The sequence below is a fragment of the Leopardus geoffroyi genome, chromosome E1, assembly GCF_018350155.1.
Source record: "Leopardus geoffroyi isolate Oge1 chromosome E1, O.geoffroyi_Oge1_pat1.0, whole genome shotgun sequence".
Taxonomy (NCBI): Eukaryota; Metazoa; Chordata; class Mammalia; order Carnivora; family Felidae; genus Leopardus; species Leopardus geoffroyi.
The window spans coordinates 42,819,257-42,838,218 of NC_059330.1; the positions used below are offsets into that span (position 1 = coordinate 42,819,257).

The 18,962-nt window shown below is 36.4% G+C and overlaps 1 protein-coding gene across 1 annotated transcript in view; it reads left to right on the plus strand.

Moving 5' to 3' along the window:
- Positions 1-18,962, plus strand: part of MEIOC (meiosis specific with coiled-coil domain) — a 20,371-nt gene continuing 1,409 nt past the window's right edge. Inside the window, exons 1-8 of the mRNA XM_045489186.1 lie at positions 1-249; positions 829-963; positions 4,248-4,405; positions 6,863-6,967; positions 7,882-9,754; positions 10,293-10,427; positions 13,800-13,980; positions 14,404-14,651. Of these exons, the coding sequence (XP_045345142.1) occupies positions 184-249; positions 829-963; positions 4,248-4,405; positions 6,863-6,967; positions 7,882-9,754; positions 10,293-10,427; positions 13,800-13,980; positions 14,404-14,633 (2,883 nt within the window). The 5' untranslated portion in view covers positions 1-183 and the 3' untranslated portion in view covers positions 14,634-14,651. The remainder of the gene's footprint in view (positions 250-828; positions 964-4,247; positions 4,406-6,862; positions 6,968-7,881; positions 9,755-10,292; positions 10,428-13,799; positions 13,981-14,403; positions 14,652-18,962) is intronic.

An 18,962-nucleotide genomic window follows, 5' to 3' on the forward strand; every position in this document is an offset into this window, starting at 1 on the left:
CCCCGCCCCACCCTCCCCACTCCGGTCCCCTCACCCACAGACTGGCTCCAGGCAGCGCCCGGGGCGGCGGCGACAGCGGCGGCAGCGGCGGGGTGCGGGCTGAGGGAGCCGGGCTTCGACGCCCCCCCCCTCACCCCCGTACCCCAGGAGCTGTACCTAGTCCAGGAGGGGCTGGGGGGCTCCATGGAGGTGAGAGGCGGAGTCACCTGCCCGCCCTCTAGCCCCCCAGGCCTGAGGGAGGGACTTGAGGTAAACGGTGGGGACGGTCAGGGTCCGGGGGCGGTCGAGCTTGGAGGATGGCTACGGTGAGGAGAGGCGGAGAGCGGGAGCGTTCCCAGACGCGGTTCTCTGAGGAGTCCGCGGCCGCGCTGGAGAGTGCAGGTCGTCGGGGAGGATCCCCGACGGGACGCCCCGTCCGGTCGAGGCGCCGGTGCGGGCGGGGGGCGCTTCGGTCGGGGCCGGGCTCGGGTTGGGGGGCGCGACGCGGGCTGATAGGACGGGCGGGCCGGGCCGCGGTGGCCGCGACGCCGGGGCTACGGCCATCTCCTCCGCGTCGGGCGGCGGCGGCGCTGAGGCAATGGCCGGCGGCGTGGGCCTGTCACGGCCGTCGGGGGCCGCGCCTTTGCGGTCGGCCCGCAGGCGGCCAGAAGGCAGAGAGGGAAGCCCGGGGACAGAGGCGCCGGCCCCGGGATCGGGATCGGTGTCCTCAGAGCGGATTCCGAGTGGAGTGGCGAGAACAACGGCGGTGCCCCAGCCGTCCGTCGTTTCGGTCCTGCCTTTGCACTGCGTTGATGCCTCTCCCGCTTCCTCCCTGTCCGTTTCGTGCAGCCCAAGGTAGCGTTCCGTGGAAGCGCGAATCGCTGCTGGAACCTCGGTGCCGACCCCAGCAGTAGGCTAACGGACGTGTTCAACGGCGTGATGCTGACCGGCTCCACGTCCTTCTATGATTGCTACAAATCGCAGGTCCATCCTTTGTTAGAGGATTTTTTTTTTTTTTCTTCCCTATATCAAACTCGTTTCCCGGAGCCCATTCATATAAGGTGTTGAAATTGCTCCCAAGTTTAGGACCAGAAAGCCAAGAACATTCTTTCTTTCTGTTTAAAAGCCGGTAATAATTTCAGTACAGAGTCTGCGCAGTTCCATACTTTGCTTTGAAAACAAGATCTTACATTATTCTTGTTTTCATTTTGTCCTCAGAAATGTAAGAAAATCCATACTTAGTAAGACCGTAAAATAGTTGTTGCTGCAACATTTAGTGCAAGTCGGCACAAACATACCTTTGTTAATTTGAAGGTGAAGTTTTTCTTTACTGCTTCGCTTTCTGGCTTTAACAGGGTCTTAGATTACATGCTACCTTTTACTGCATCTAAAACATTTAGTTTTATTAATCATATTAAACTAGGCTTTGGGTAGTGTAAGTCATTTTCATTTGAAATTATTTATCCAGGACATCAGTGTTGATATTGTTATACTTTGAATTATAACAATAGCCCAAAAGAAATCATTTTATTTAATCCTACAACTTTGTATAATATTACACCTGCTATACAGACTGAGAAGCTGAGGCTCAGCTTGATTCATGTCTTAAGTGACAAAGCCTAAGTGGACCCTAGGTCTTTTTCCTGCCAAGACCAGCATTCCACTGCTCTCCATATTGTTTTCCCAGCTACTAAAATTTACGTGAATTTAATTTCAATCAAGTACATTCAGGGTATATAAGTGATACATTTTGCAGTTATCTAAACTGATTATTATGCCAAACCCAAGCATTTGGGAATTTAATTCCCATAAATGTTTAAAACATTCCCATAAATGTTTTAATTTAATTCCCAGATATTTAAAATATAATTATGTTTTATTTTAGCTGTTTGTTTTATCCTAGAATACGAAATTGAAATCAATCTTATAAACGGATTTATTGCTAATACTCAGATCTTACTTTAAAATGTAAAACAAACTTGAAAGAATACTCCTAAAATGCCTTTAGTTTCAAATATTGTGTATCTTGTTTGATATTTTTGATATTACATAATCTGAAAATACTTCTTTTAAGTCACTATCTCAAAAAGATGAACAATTACTTATGTCACTTTGGATGTTTCACACCTAAAAGAGAATTAAGGTGGGTCTATGATAAAAATTTCAGAACTACAGGAATAAAATTATGAATGATTCCAAAGATAAAAGCCTTTGCAAAAGTTATTGCTAGCTAAGAAATTCTGGAAAGTAGTTTTTAGTGACACAGCAAAATTATTTCGGTTCCTCAGTTTCCCCAGTTTCAGAATAGTCAGCATTATATGTATATATATGTATATACAAGACAGTTATAACATGTAGTTTTCAAATAGCAGTCATAACCGCAATTTAAACAAATGGTTGTAAAGTATTTGACATTTTTAAAGATTGGTGATTGGAAGATATTAATTTTCATATTTTATTGGTATAGTAAATATTTTGTTGGTATAGTGTTTAAATTTTTTTTAATGTTTATTTATTTTTGAGAGAGAGAGAGAGAGACAGGGAGAGACAGCAACAGCGTGAGCAGGGGAGGGGCAGAGAGAGAGAGGGAGATACAGAATCCAAAGCAGGTTCCAGGCTCCAAGCTGTCAGCACAGAGCCCAACGTGGGGCCCGACTCACTAACCGTGAGATCATGACCCGAGCCAAAGTCGGACGCTTAACCAACTGAGCCACCCAGGTGCCCCAGAAACTTAGGGTTTAAAGAGTTGTATTTCAATTATGTCTATGAAGAACAAAAATTTAAGAATACTTTGATCTAATATGTCTTCTCTATGTAAATTTTGTAAAAGCAATTAGAAAATATTTTTATCTAGGATTATATTTCCTCTGTATAAGAAATATTTCCTCTGTATTTCTACTGTGTCTAGATATTTATAGTTATTACATCTCAGATTTCATTTGGAGAGTTAAAATATGTGAATGTATACTTTCAGACCTCTTTAAAGAAGCATTTTCAGAATAAAATACATCTAAATAAGTTTAATCTTTATTATTTACATTCATTCTATTTTAAGTATTTAAAATTATTTTCACTGTATATCAATCCCTCTTGAAAAGAGGCAGTATTTTATTTGTTTATTTGCTTATTTTTGAGAGAGAGAGAGCATGCATGTGAGCAAGGGAGAGGGGCAGAGGGAAAGAGAGAGAATCTTAACTAGGCTCCAAGCTCAGGGCAGAGCCCATCATGGGCCTTGGTCCCACAATTGTGAGATCATGACCTGAGCCAAAATCCAGAGTCAGACGTTTAACCAGCTGAGCCACTCAGATGCCCTAAGAGGCAGTATTTTAAGTGAATAAAATCTTAAAACTCAAACTTTTACCTTATTTACTCAAATTATAGAACCATTCACAAAAAAAGAAAAATGACACCTAGTGAGTATTGATACTTCGATCTGAGTGAAGAAAGAAGAAAAAGAAAAATGAGCTTGTATTTTTCTTCTAATTGTAGTAATAGCTTTTAAATTTCTGAAGACATAAAATTTTATATATCATCATTTTTATAATATCTCTTAGAAATAGAAACTAGGCTGAAAATTAAAAGATATTCTTTAAAAGTTCCTACAGTAGGAGTTAGAAGGCCTTGAGTTTGGGTTTAGTTTTGTCACCTATCAGCTCAATAACTTGTAGCCTCAGTTTCCTTGTTTTTATAGCACAGTACTCTTGTCACAAGGTTGACTGAATATAATGTTATGTAGAATTTCTTTGCAAATTCCATATGAATAAATGTACGTTCACCTTTTTTCCCCCCACAGATTAGGGGCATTAAGACTGAATTTTGTAAATGATTTCTTGAAAATAACACTGCTAGTGTCTACATAACACTCATCTGTTAAAATTATAAGTGCAGTAATTGTGGGTATTTCATACCAGGGATAAGCAACAAATACTGATCAAATCTGCTGAGTGCCTGATTTTGTAAACAAAATTTTATTGGAACATAGCTATGCCCTTTACATATTGTCTATGGTTTGCTTTGGTGCTAGAACAGCAGAGTTGAGAAGTTTTGACAGAGACCTCACCAGCCAGCAAACCCTAAAATATTTATTGTGGCCATTTACAGAAAACATTCATGAACCCCTAGTGGAAAGTAAGTTTAAGTGGCTTAGTCTAGATTTTAAGTCTCCCAACTCCTACGCATGTGTTATTTCCTCTCGTATCTCATTATTTCACTAATATTCTGTGTAATTTTGATGTGTTTGATGTGCAAACATGTCTTTAAATTTTCAGAGTGAAGACAGTGTTGACCTAAGGCAGACCTATACTCCACTTTCTTCATCAGCAGAATATTCAAGTTCTATAGATTCTTCACTTTTCTATGCACCATGGTCTACTTATGGAGATGATACTAAACAGCCTTCTAATTCTCAGATCAATGTAAAGAACAGGTAAATTAATAAATCATCTTTTTCAGGCTAAATGAAAACTTTTAAAGTTTGATTACATGGGAACCCAGTTGTATTAGCTCTTTATTCCTTACATCAGCATTTTAATGTTATGGCATTACAATATTATGTTTATCAAACTTTTAGAAACCCTACACTGGGCAGTTCTGTGTTGTAATTTTTAGCTCATTACTTTTTGTTTATTCATTAGAGGCAACCCTTAGTAAGTAAATCTTAAGTTCCTCTTTCTAAAGATGACTTATATACATGGGTTATCTTTAGATCTATTTTTCATCCAATTTAATCTAAATTTTCAGTAATTATTTCCTTCACAAGTGTAGAGCAAGCAGGATTTTATTAAACATAAGATTGATTGATTGACTGATTTTTTTTTTTCAACGTCTATTTATTTTTGGGACAGAGAGAGACAGAGCATGAACGGGGGAGGGGCAGAGAGAGAGGGAGACACAGAATCGGAAACAGGCTCCAGGCTCTGAGTCATCAGCCCAGAGCCTGACACGGGGCTCGAACTCACGGACCGCGAGATCGTGACCTGGCTGAAGTCGGACACTTAACCGACTGCGCCACCCAGGCGAAGTCTAAAGGAGTAACATCTACCTTTATTTTAATTATGTATAAGGGAGCAATTGATAGAGGCTGATGCAGCTTTAGTTTAGTTGGACAATAATTATTTTTAAAATCTTATATGTTCTTTTTTTTTTTTTTAAGCTTCTTTTTAAACTCTATACCCAACGTGGGGCTCAAACTCATGACCCCGATATCAAGAGTCATATGCTCTACCAACTGAGCCTGCCGGGCTCCCTCCTTAAAAATCTTATTAATTAAAAAATGTTTTTAAAATGTTAAAAATTGGGGTGTCTGGCTGGCTTAGTCAGTGGAGCATGTGACTCTTGATCTTGGGGTCATGAGTTTGAGCCTCATGTTGGGTATAGAGATTACTTTAAAAAAAGTTAAAATTTTGAAAATTTTGGTGAGTTCTATATAATAGTGATCTTATTAGAAAGACTATATAATATATAATTCTACAAAAATATTTTTTCAGTTGATATATGTTCATTGAAAAAATTCAGACTTTACAGAAATCATAAAAGAAAGTGGAAGTTCACCTTAACCCTTAACAGTTCCCAATAACAAGTATTAGTAGTTTAGTATATATTACATTGAATTATTTTAGAGATATACTAATATATTATTATATCAAAAAACTTATCCAATCTTTTTGAAATAACATGATATAGTAGAAAAAGCATTAGACTTGTTGGCAGACCATTTGTTCAGCAGGTGTACAGTATGACAAATCACATACACTTGTAAAATACAAGTTTCTTAAGATCTCAAATGATCATTCTTCAATAGCTGAATGCTTACTAATACCTGCCCATGTTATGTTATGAAGATCAATGAACTACTTGAGTATTATGCAAATATAAAGGTATTTTTATTTCTAAGATGTCCTAACACTATGAAATGTTAGAAATAAAGTACGAGAAAATAAGAAGCTATAACTTAAAGCAACATATTACTTCTAGGAACAGATTAGTTGAAATAGATAGGACATTAAATAGACAGGACATTAATAGATAGGCACTAATTTTCCATCTCCTTGTGGTTTTTACATTTTGTATTATTTAGACAGCATTAGTCACAAGGTGGGATTTCAGATACATAGAGCTCCAGTTACTTTAGTAAGGATTTAGGGATAGCCAACAAATCTGTTAGATTTAACTGACAACTGTAATATTGCTGTGGTATCTAGGATGACCATATCACATTTCACTTTTTAAATCCAACATTTGGTCTAAAGAGTCATAAAAATAGAGTAGCAGATTCGTATGGTTTCCAAATCACAAATGAAAAAACTGAGCAAGTGTTGACGGAATAACGTATAATGGGACCAGATATGCTTTTAGAAGCAGCCGTGGTGCCAAGTGTGTCTAAAACATCGTAAGTCAGAGATTTATATCTTGGAACTTAAAATGAATAGCATGTGTTTGGGAGAAACAAGAGTTAAGCATACATTGCAAACTAGACATAGGATTTGAAATGGAGAAACATGTACCATAGGCACTATGCTAAAGTGGAAAATATTCTTTAAAAAAAAAAAAAGTGGGAGGTGCAGAGAGAGAAAGGAGAGAGAGAGAATCACAAGCATGCTCCATACCACCAGCACATAGTCCAACATGGGGCCCAAACCCACTGTAAGATCATAACCCAAGCAGAAATCAAGAGTCAGACGCTCAACTGACTGAGCCACCTAGGCTCCCCTAAAGTGGAAAATATTCTTGAGTTTCTGTTGCCTCTTTATTTTAAATGATGGGATAAATTCAATCCAGATATTTTATAGAAAAATAATGGTATAAGAAGTCTGGAAATAGAAATCAATATATTGAATTTCAGTATGAGGAAAATAATTTACATGTGATATTCATTTATTTTTAGGATTCAAACGGAAAGAAATGACTATGGCAGTGAAACAGACTTATATGGACTTGTGTCTAACATTTTGGAAGAACAAGACAAGTCACAGCCATATTTTGCTGAGGGGTTAGTATATTATATAAGCTATATGGTATATAGTAAGCTTTTAAATTCACACATACTAGATTACTGTATTTATTAGCTTTTATTTTTACTTAATAGGGGATCATCTGACAATAGACATCTTAATTCAAATATTTGTTTCTAGCAGCCTTGACTTTGCTGAGGTACTTGCCATACAATTGGAAGTTTCAGACTTTAATTTGCTATTAAGAACTTTCCTTTGGAAAGTTATTCTTGCATAATTCAGAGCTATTTCCCTTGAGTTCTAAAGTTTGGGTTAAAGAGTACAAATTCCAAAGAGCTTTTATACATCTATCCTAAAGAATAAAACTATCATTGCTGGTATGCAGAAATACGTATGGACTTTGTTCTTATGGTAAAAATTTTTTAAATACACTTTGATTGATTTTTCGGGGATGGAGGCCATATTACCCAAATGCGGTACTTCATAAATAGGTAAATATGCAGCACACATGTAACCAATTAAAATATTTTAATTTTAGTAATAGTTTTATCAAAGTACATCTTTTTCATTTAAAAAAATGTGGTCAACAACATTTTTGTATTCTATAATAACCTAATTAAAGGAAAAACTTATTTTGTTTTCTGTTTACTGTAGATAAACAATTCATGCAAGACCATGTAGGCCCCAGCCTCAGGCCTCAGTTGATGCCTCTTGGGAAAGTATACTGAAGACATATTAAGATAAAAACGCATATTAATGTAGTATGTGGCACATTTCAAGTGATAGAAAATTATTTGGATGTAATGGTAATTTATAAGGCAAGGTTAGAAAGGATTAGATAATGGGGAAGTGAGGCAATATAAATGTTTTGAGAACCTGTTCTACCTTCTCCACTGAGAAAATAAAGTCATTTAAAATCTGAGTTGTAATTAAATATATTTACTTGTTCTAGGACCTGCTCCTCCAATTTAAAGTCAGTTTGGCCAGTGAACACAAGCAGATTTGCAGATCACCATGACCTCTTAACAGAAACCAAAAGGCCAATAGATACAGCCATCTCTCAGCAAGCTTTTTATAGTGGTGAATCTGTGTCAGCAGTGGAAAAGCAATACCTGCATAATAGTAATCTAACACCACAGCAAAAAATAGATCAACTTTATCATGGATTTACTGGGTTAGACCTTGAAGAACAATGGATGTACCCCTCACGAAGTGATCATTCTAATTGTTACAATATCCAGACAAATGATACAGCTAAGACAACATTCCAAGATTTTCCATTTATCAAAAACTGTTTTACATCACAGACTGGTCTGTCTGACATCATGAAAGAATCAGGAATTGATACTTACCCTTATGGAAGAGAGAAAATATGTGCTAAAGGTCTTGAAGCACCATTACAACAAAAAAGGGCAGAGATGTTCCTTTCTCAATTTAATAGATACAGCGAAAACACAGGTTATTGTAGATACCCAGAATATGTTCATCCTAATAAGGTTAAGCTTAATAAGTGTTCAAATTTTAATGTCCAGGATAGTAAAAAAATAGCCAATGGCACACCTGAAACACCAACTATAGAAGCAGACACCTACACAAAGTTATTTCAGGTTAAACCAGCAAATCAGAAAAAAATGGAAGAGACAATAGCTGACCAGCAGAATTTCACATTTCCAAAAACCACACCACATCTGACAGAAAAACAGTTGGCAAATGAAGCAGCATTCACTGCTGATTTTGGCTTAAAATCAGAATATGGACTAAAACCTCATGCGGGTTGTCCAGCTAATAATGATTTTGCTAATGTCACAGAAAAACAACAGTTTACTAAACCTGACCCCTCAAATTCTGAGTATTTTAAATCTGTGAATTTATTATCAAACTCAGCAACACCTTCAGGAGGTATCAGCTTAAACAGACCAACTTGGATGAATGTCCAAACAAAAAATAACACTCCTATTCCTTATCGAAATCAAGGTAACTTGATGAAATTAAATAGTCACTTAAGTGTAGCTTCTAAAGGTTCTAACCATTCTTCAGATTTCCCCCAACTATCATCCACAAATTTAACCCCAAATAGCAGTTTATTTCAGAAGTATTGCCAAGAAAATCCTTCAGCATTTTCTAGTTTTGATTTCAGTTACAATGGTGCAGAAAGAATTCAATCTGTCAATCACATGGAAGGACTGACAAAGACTGGAGAAGAAAATCTCTTTGAATCAGTTACTGATAAAAAAATAAAGCAGCCAAATGGATTTTGTGATAACTATGCAACTCAGCAGTATGGGATCATTGAAAATGTAAACAAACATAATTTTCAAGCTAAGTCTCAGAGTGGACATTATGATGCTGAGGAAGGTCCAAAACACTTAGATGGCTTATCTCAAAATACGTATCAAGATCTGTTGGAGTCACAGGGTCATTTTAATAGCCACAGACAGGGAAGTGGAGACAACAATATTAATAGCCGTGTGAATCGCACACAGCCATCATGCTTTTCTAATAATTATATGATGGGAGATTTAAAGCATAATCAGAGTTTTCAACAAGTTGGTTCAAATGGGTTTCCCCTAAGATCCACTCACCCATTTGGCCATTCAGTTGTTCCACTGTTGGATTCTTATGATATGTTTTCTTACGATGACTTAAGCCATTTGTACCCTTATTTTAATGATATGATGTATGGTGATAATTCGTTTTCTGGTTTCGTGCCAACTTTTGGATTTCAAAGACCAATTAAAACCAGTAGTGGACCAGCCAGTGAACTTCATATTCGACTAGAAAAGTGCTATGAACAATGGAGAGCATTAGAAAAGGAGAGAAAAAAGGTAATACAAATCTATCCATTTAGGAGTAACTTGGGATGTTCTCTCTGCCTATCTTCATTTTGTTAGTGTAGTTCAAGAGTACTTGGCCTTATTTCTAAGCTGAATTCTTCCATAATGTACAGTATTTAAGTCCATGACTATAAGGAATTAGCTGACATAACTAAAAAAATGTGAGGCTTAAAAAATTATTTATATAAAGTTGGGGGGTTTTTTGCCTGTGAAGTAGACTTTTTCCTTAATGAGCCAAGAGTTTACTACTATTGGGGCTCCTGGCTGGCTTTGTTGGAAGAGCATGTGACTCTTGATATCAGTTTTATAAGTTCAAGTCCCACATGAGGTGCAGGGAGACTTGCAGGTATTTTATATGCATTAAATATAGAAAATACAGTGGTGTTGTGGTTTGCATTTGTTCTGTTTGATACTGAAACAATTTTAAAGTAGTCATTTCAATTTATTTATTAGGCTTATGAGAAATGTCACTCATAACTGAATCATATTTAGAAAACTCAGCATCTAAAAATTATATAATTTTTTACAGACTGAATTGGCCCTGGCCAAGAATTACCCAGGAAAAAAAGTATCCAGTACTAACAACACTCCAATTCCAAGGCTGACCTCCAACCCATCACGAGTTGATCGCTTAATTGTGGATGAACTTCGAGAACAAGCCAGAGTAAGCTGTAAAAACATCCAATGATGGATTTTTTTCATTGCTTGATAAAATTTTAAAACATTTCAGCAAGTCAGAGTTCTGAATGATTTTTAAATCACATTTATGCATAATTCTCTGAAATATTATCTTTTCCATGCTTGGTCCTTACAACTATGATTAATAGTCAGGAAAGGAGAAATAGCACCCCCTCAATCCTTTAAAAAATTTTTTTAACATTTATTTATTTTTGAGACAGAGAGACATAGCATGAATGGGGGAAGGTCAGAGAGAGAGAGAGGGAGACACAGAATCTGAAACAGGCTCCAGGCTCTGAGCTGTCAGCACAGAGCCCCACACGGGGCTCGAACTCACGGAGCACGAGATCATGACCTGAGCGGAAGTCAGATGCTTAACCAACTGAGCCACCCAGGCACCCCTCAATCCTTTTAAAAGTAGGTTTAGTAGGTGCACCTGGGTGGCTCAGTTGATTAAGGGTTCAACTCTTGATTTCCCCTTAGGTCATGCTCTCACAGTTCATGGGATCAAGCCATGCATCAGGCTCTGCACTGACAGCGTGGAGCCTGCTTGGGATTCTCTCTCTGCCCCTTTCCCTGCTCTCTCTCTCTCTCTCTCAAAATAAAAAAATGAACATTAAAAAAAAGTAGGTTTAGGAATTTAAATGGTTTCTCTTTAAGAAATCTATATCAGCAATACAGCTAACTCTCAACAGAATTTTAAAGCAAAAATAATGTTGCATATTATTTATAAAGTCCCATTTCTCTAACAAAACAAAACCAAAAAAAACCCCATTTGTTTTCTAGCTAGATGAGCAAGCTGTATTTGCATTATACAAAATGGGACATTAACAGGGAATTACTGTTTTCTTAACCCTGCACACTTGAGTTATTCAACAAACATTAAGTGTATCCAACAATGTATTAAATACTGATAAACTGAAAAAATACTGAAGAATGTAGGTATGCATAAATTTATAAAATAGCTTTGTTTTAGAAAAGTAGTATATCACTTCAAATGTAAAGAATCCTGACGTTAGGTCATTTTGTAATTTAACAAATGATTATTTCTATTACCTCCTTTGAAATTTCAGAATTTACTAGAATTTAATACAGTAGGGTAAAGTTTTTCTTTTTTGACCTTCCTCTTTTAAAAACTTACACTGTTTTTCAAATATGATAAAAGATTCCTGGGAGGGGCGCCTGGCTGGCTTAGTTGGAGGAGCATTTGACTCTTGATCTGAAAGTCATAGGTTTGAGCCCCACACTGAGCATAGACATTACTTAAAACAAAAACAAAAACAAAAACAAAAACAAATTCCTGGGAAAAAGCACGCAGTGAAGACAGCTTGCTTCTATGATTGAATAAAAGCCATTTTAGGAACTAGAAAAATCAACATAGCAGAGTCTGTTTTATTGAACATCAGGTTCATCTACTTTGCTGTCTTTAAAATATAGATATGAATTACTTCAATGGAAAAGAGTGATTTTTACCTAGCTTTCAGTTGGTCGGTTGAAATTCTTTTATCAAATTTGTAAATTCTTACAATGGATTTATCAGTATTATAGTCAGATACCAACATGGGTTACAGCCAGATGTTAATAAAAACTTCAATCTTTTATTACTTTTTCTTAAAACCATTCCAAGTTAGGGGTGCCTGGGTGGCTTGGTCGGTTAAGCGTCTGACTTCGGCTCAGGTCATGATCTCACGGTCCGTGAGTTCGAGCCCCGCATCGGGCTCTGTGCTGACAGCTCAGAGCCTGGAGCCTGTTTCAGATTCTGTGTCTCCCTCTCTCTCTGCCCCTCCCCTGTTCATGCTCTGTCTCTCTCTGTCTCAAAAATAAATAAACGTTAAAAAAAAAATTTTTTTTTTAAATAAACCATTCCAAGTTAAAAGTCCTTTTTCTCAGCAACACATTTCTAGGCAATTAATCACGGAATTGCAAACTTTAAATAAACTTTTTCAGCTTTGCTTATGCTTCACATTAATTTAGATTATGTTTATAGCTGTTGTAATAATATATCTATATTTAGCAACATTAGGGGCACCTGCATGGCTCATTCGGTTAAGCATCCGACTTTGGTTCAGGTCATGATCTCATAGTCCGTGAGTTCGAGCCCAGTGTCGGGCTCTGTGCTGAAAGCTCAGAACTTGGAACCTGCTTTGGATCCTGGGTCTTCCTCTTTCTCTGCCCCTCCCCTCCCCTGCTCATGCTCTCTCTCTCTCAAAAATAAATAAACATTAAAAAAATTTTTTTTTATATTTAGCAACATTAGACCGATGATCACAAAGGGCAAAAATATTTTTACATGTACTATTTTCTGGTTTGCAGGTTTTATACAATTCTGAAAAGAACCACCTTTTTTATTAAAAATCACCTGTGCAAATTTATTTACACTTACCATTTATTTAAATGATTCTTATTTTAAAAATACATAGTTAGAAAAAAATGTGTAATTAGTAGCTCACTGGAGTTTTTCTATGCGATTTTTCCTTTTTTTTTCTTTTGTTTCCTCCTCAAAGATCCTGGTGGGTTCTGTAATTGGGAGGAAAATATTTAATAACTGTGTACTTATGTTTTCTCCATAGACCCAAAGTGGCATTACTCCAAAGAAACTTGAAATGAGCGTGAGGTTAGAGGCATTCATTCAGGTGCCATTAGCTTCTTCATTGAGAGATATTTTTCTACTCTCCCCAGTCACTGAACACCAAGGTCTTCTGTGAATTTTAAATCATTTAGTTCCCAAAGGCAATGACTATATTTATTTGATGTTCAAGTCCTAATTATTGAAAAAGTTCTCTTTCCATACACCTTTCAAGTTTAGAATTTGAGATATAGGTATGTGCAACTATGAATTGTACTCCCCTTACTGATCCTACTGGATTAGGGATTCCTTAAAACTACCACTAGTATGATCTGAATATTTCTGATTTTCAAAAGGAGAATATTGAAAGCCCAGAAAGGACTTGCCAAGGTCAGGATTAATCAGTCTAGGACTTCTCCCTTTTTAGCTCAATGTTTTTCCCTTTAGATTACACTACCTCCTAAAAATGTTTTATTTGCAGTCTGTTCTCTTATTTGCCAAAAACAATATTAGATCTTAAATTTACACACCCTGTCAGTGACATAGAAATGTTTAAATGTTTGATTTTTTAACTGTTTATTCCCAGTAACTGATGACCGAAACAAGTAGGTACAAAAGACTGCCTTAACATCTTTATTTTCCCCAGCATGGTGTCAGTACACAGTAGGCATTCAAGTATTTATTTGATGAATATTATTGCTCTCATCTCTATTCTACTTCATTGAAAATTTGTTCTTAAAGACAGAGCAATGTGGTTACATGCCTTATCAAAATTTAAAATGTTTCTCTCAGGTTGTGACTCTACTAGGCAAAATGGAACGTCTTCGAAGCTCTCCCCTTCATGCCAATATCTCTACTGCTCTTGATAGACACTTGGAGTCCATTCACATTGTACAGTCACGTAGAAAGGATGAAATTGTTAATGCTTCAAATCGGCAAAGGCAAGGAGTTCCTAGATGCCAAGATGACAGAGGTATAAGTGTTAATGCATATTCTGTTGATAAGGCAGTGAGATAATTTGAATGTTGTTAAAATCAGATTCTGAGTTTAAAGGTTGGATTTCCAAAATCTACACTTAGCTAAAGGTAAATTGGTAAATCATGCCCACATAATTTACTCCATAAGTACTTTGGTCAGTTTTGTTAATTTTACCCATTTAATTACAACTCTGTCAAAGTCTGTGTTCTCCCTAAAGCATAGTCATTGTCACACAAGTCAGAAACAGTATCAACACTTTTTGATATTAAGTCAAATAGTTAACTCAGTCAGTAGCCACCTATCTCTTATGAAAATAATAATGTTTGATCATTTAATAGCACAGCATTGGGCTTTTTAAGAGTTAAAGGATACATAAAAGGTATCTAATATGAACTGACACTGAGTGTTTTCTTTACAGATGTTTTTGCCCTTGCTTCAGCAATTAAAGAGATGTGTGTGGCTACTCGGAAAGCACGCACTACCCTGTGGTGTGCACTTCAGATGACCTTGCCAAAAACAGCCAGTACAGCTGGCCAAACAGATGTGGAAAAGGCTTTACAAGATACAGTAAACTGTGAAGATAAAGTCCATGAAAACATAAATAACAGCAATCCAATGAACCAGAGAGGTGAAGCAAACAAACATTAAGGAAATGCCAGCAGAAGAGTAAAAAGCTGATAAGTAAATGTATCAAGACATGCTAAAAAATTTTAATGAACTTGTCAAACTTGAAAACTTCAGTACATTAATTTTCTTCCAGATTTAAAGTTAGTACCTTAATGAAGTTTAACTTCTATTCAAAAATCTTCTACTTGGAATGGATCAGATACAATAGTTTAAGGTGAACTCAGAGAGAAAGTTGACTACTCTAGGGAGTTCTGAGTAGTCACAGATAACAAGTTTAAGTTAATTAAATATTTCCTAACAGCTAAACTATTGCTTAAGCCCATTTGCAGTGCAGGTAAATGCAAATGCAAATGTGAAATTGTTCTAGAAGATAAGTTTCATTTAGCTCTGCCTTAGTAAGTATAATTCCAAATAATGAATCTAAGTGACTGTAACCCAATTATGGCTACAGTCTAGTAACCAAGACAAGTTTTGATTGTGATATAACTGTGTTTTCCTTACAAAACTGGATAATACCTAGGAAACCAAGGAAAACAAGGATGAACCCAATATTCATGTAAAAATTTAATATTTAAAAATACTACCATATTTATAAATTTGAAATCTTAGTGCCTGCGTATATGGAGGGAAATGCATCTGATTCTCCTAAATTAGTGATAAAAGTGCCAGTGTAAAAACCATGCAAGTTACTGAATATAAAACCTGTTCAAATCATTTGTGTATATTCTTTAAAATTTAATTATACTATCAATTATTAAATATTTCCAGTTTTAAAGTATTTAAATTGAATCAAAAACAAAACATTTCCTTTATCTGGATCTTTTAGACTTGATGCACAGTAACTAAAATAATGACTATTGTTTTAATACCCCTATGAGGTAATAATACCCTTATGAGCATTTTATGAGGGTATCACGAAGTTCTAAAATATACTTTTTTAAGGTTAATCTTTAGTTTGTAATTGGTTAGTGTATATTTTGTGTAGTTGTGTTCATTAGTTAGCTTCTGTATTTTTTTAAAAGAGCTCTTGAAAGCTTGGCTTTTTCTGTTTCTCATCACTTAATATCTTTGTATGAAACCCAAGTAATTTATTCATTAATATGAAATGTTGGTATTATGTGACTCAGAAGATCTTGGGTTTTAACATTTCTAGCATGAGTTAAACTATAATATAATGCACTGATGAAATTTAATTGAACTATCCTTGACTGGAAACACTGATGTTTTAAATGGTGTTTTTCCTAGTTTTAGAAATCCTGGTATTAAAGAGTGTAATCACACCACATAAATTTTCTTTAGATGATGTGCGGAAGAAACTGATTGAGAATGCAGGAGTAACTGTAGGAAGAAACATTTTGATCACTGATATGCTTTAGAACTACCCAAATGAATTACATTGAGGGTAGTCAAATAAAATAGATCACCCCACCACAGTCACTGCATGGAAAGTGGTTAAGTTTGACATAAGACATGTTGGATGTTATGAAAACAAATACTGTACTGAATTTAGTCTCTCAGGAAAAAATTAATAAATTACTTTGTTGAAAATATTTGGTTTCATTTTTTTACATCTCTGTATTAGTTTCTAACCTTAAGTATCACAAAGGTCATAAAACCAGTCAAATTTCATTTCACTGATAAGAACTGGAGCCGAGTTTTATATTTCATCAACAAGAATATTGGTAGACAAAGCAATGCCATTCAGATATCCTTGCATTGAACCTCCCCTCCTTCAAAGATGAAATTTTTGCTTTGCCTTTATACTCATCCAGGCAAACCAAAATAAAAATTCTGGATAAGTTTTTACATGACCGTTGTCAGAAATGAAACACTAGTCTATTCATAAAAACCAAACAAAAATTATTTGAAATTTTGTTAATCACATCACCCTGCAGATAATTCTCAAATTAGTTGGTTATCCCCTTCTATAGGTATATTCTCAAATGGATGGTCCTTATATACAGTACTTCTGAATTACAATCTATAAGAACATAAAATTAACATCACGCATAATCTGTAATGAAACTGATGTTCCCATTATTTCTCATCCAAAAGAATTTGATGTACTCCATTTCTTTTAATAAACAAAGCAATTTATACAAAAGTAGTTGAAAACTACCTTGAATTATATCAGTGTCCTTCCACTTGAACCATCCGCTACTTTATAAAGTTTTAGAGGGTTGGGAATTAATGTTATGACTGAAATTCTGATTTTGGCTTAAAATGTCAATCACACTATAAAAGATACAGTTGTTTAAAATCTGCCCTTTGCAATACTGAACATTTTAGACATAAAGGATTTCTCAGCACCTGAATTAAGTGGCTAACCTTACTCAAAGTCTAAGGAGATGACCCTTTTTTCTTAAACATTAGCTCAGGATATACCTAACTGTAGAATACATAATAGAAAATACATAATTGCAAGTACTCTTCAGGGATTCATGGATATAACCTGACTCTGCTGCAGAGACCAAAATCAAAGTGAGAATAAACCAAAAATCCAAAATAAGGGTTAATAAAGTTGGCTCCCTCATACCCTATCTGTAGCCACAGCCTATTGGGAGTCTTAGTACTCCCAAATACTAAGACTCCCAAAGTACTTCCAAGGCTTTCAAAGTCAATTTACTGACTTACAAAAAAACACAGTAATCTTTCTGACCTCCTAATACCTAACCTCACAGAAAAGAAAACTGAGGCAGAGAATGTGATTCTAGGAAAAGGTTCTACTATTAAAAGAGCATATTGGGGCGCCTGGGTGGCGCAGTCGGTTAAGCGTCCGACTTCAGCCAGGTCACGATCTCGCGGTCTGTGAGTTCGAGCCCCGCGTCGGGCTCTGGGCTGATGGCTCAGAGCCTGGAGCCTGTTTCCAATTCTGTGTCTCCCTCTCTCTCTGCCCTTCCCCCGTTCATGCTGTGTCTCTCTCTGTCCCAAAAATAAATAAACGTTGAAAAAAAAAAAAAAAAACATTTAAAAGAGCATATTGGACTAAACAAAATAAAATACAGAGCAAAATTCATCACATTCCTAAGTGACTATTCACACAATTCATTTCCATGGATAGCTGGAAGGAATCAGGATAAATCAGAAAACAGTGATTTAAATAGTTTATTTAAAAGGTGGTTACTTTTTTAAAATGCAATGCCACGCTTATAGGAGTGTATAGAGGTGACATATCTTTTCCTTAACCATGCTTCTTTTTACCTTCTGCACAAAGGTAAAAATTTTTGTTAACCTCATAGTTAATAGTACAAAACAGAGGTCAGCAAACATTTTCTCTGAAGGACCAGACAGTAAATATTTTAGGCTTCACAGGCCTAAAGTTTTATCACATGTTTCTTCTTTTACAACACTTTAAGAATGCAATATTCACTGTTGACTCGCATTATATAAAAACAGACTGAGGGGTGCCTGGATGGCGCAGTCGGTTAAGCGTCCGACTTCGGCCAGGTCACGATCTCGCAGTCCGTGAGTTCGAGCCCCGCGTCAGGCTCTGGGCTGATGGCTCAGAGCCTGGAGCCTGTTTCCGATTCTGTGTCTCCCTCTCTCTCTGCCCCTCCCCCGTTCATGCTCTGTCTCTCTCTGTCCCAAAAATAAATAAACGGTGGAAAAAAAAACAAAAAACAAACAGACTGGGCCAAATTTGTGTGTCTGCAGTAGTTTGCCAACCTCAGGTATAAAATACCTACTTTCTGTCTTGTCAGGGAGATGCCTCCCTTCAGGCTTCTTGACAGTCCACTGCCTGAAGTAGAGAAAGGCCGTATTTACAACTGAATGTGGCTTGTGACCAAAGTAGATAAAGAGTTCCCGCTCACTTTTGACTCTCCTGGTTTCTCCATTCATTCAATAAATTTGTTGAGCACCCACAATGTACACTCCTAAATATCTTTGTGTTCGCAGAGATTTCCAGTGTTTGTTCCTTAAATGCATGGTTCCTGCAGTTTCTCTCAACCTGTAATTATCAGGTCTTTATACTCATGTTTTAGGGCACATCAGGATTAAAATCTCTACTAGTGCTCAAGAGGACACATGATTATAAAAAATGAATCTAGCTAACAATGATCTCCTTCCACCCAATTACACATCCTTCTTCAAAACTGCAGCCTTGATGAGGAAAAAAATATGTGACTATCTACACTTAAAAAGATACTTCTTTTCCTCCCATAAGCTGAAACTTAAAAAAAATTGTTTTCCCCTCAAATCTAGAACATCCACCAAATAATTTCTTCCATTTTCATAGGTCATTGCCATGTTAACATAATATCTAGACCCAGGTAGGGCTCTTCATTAGTTTTCTCTTTCAACCATAAAACAATACATTTAGGGGTAAATAGTACTTTCAAAGTACTTTAT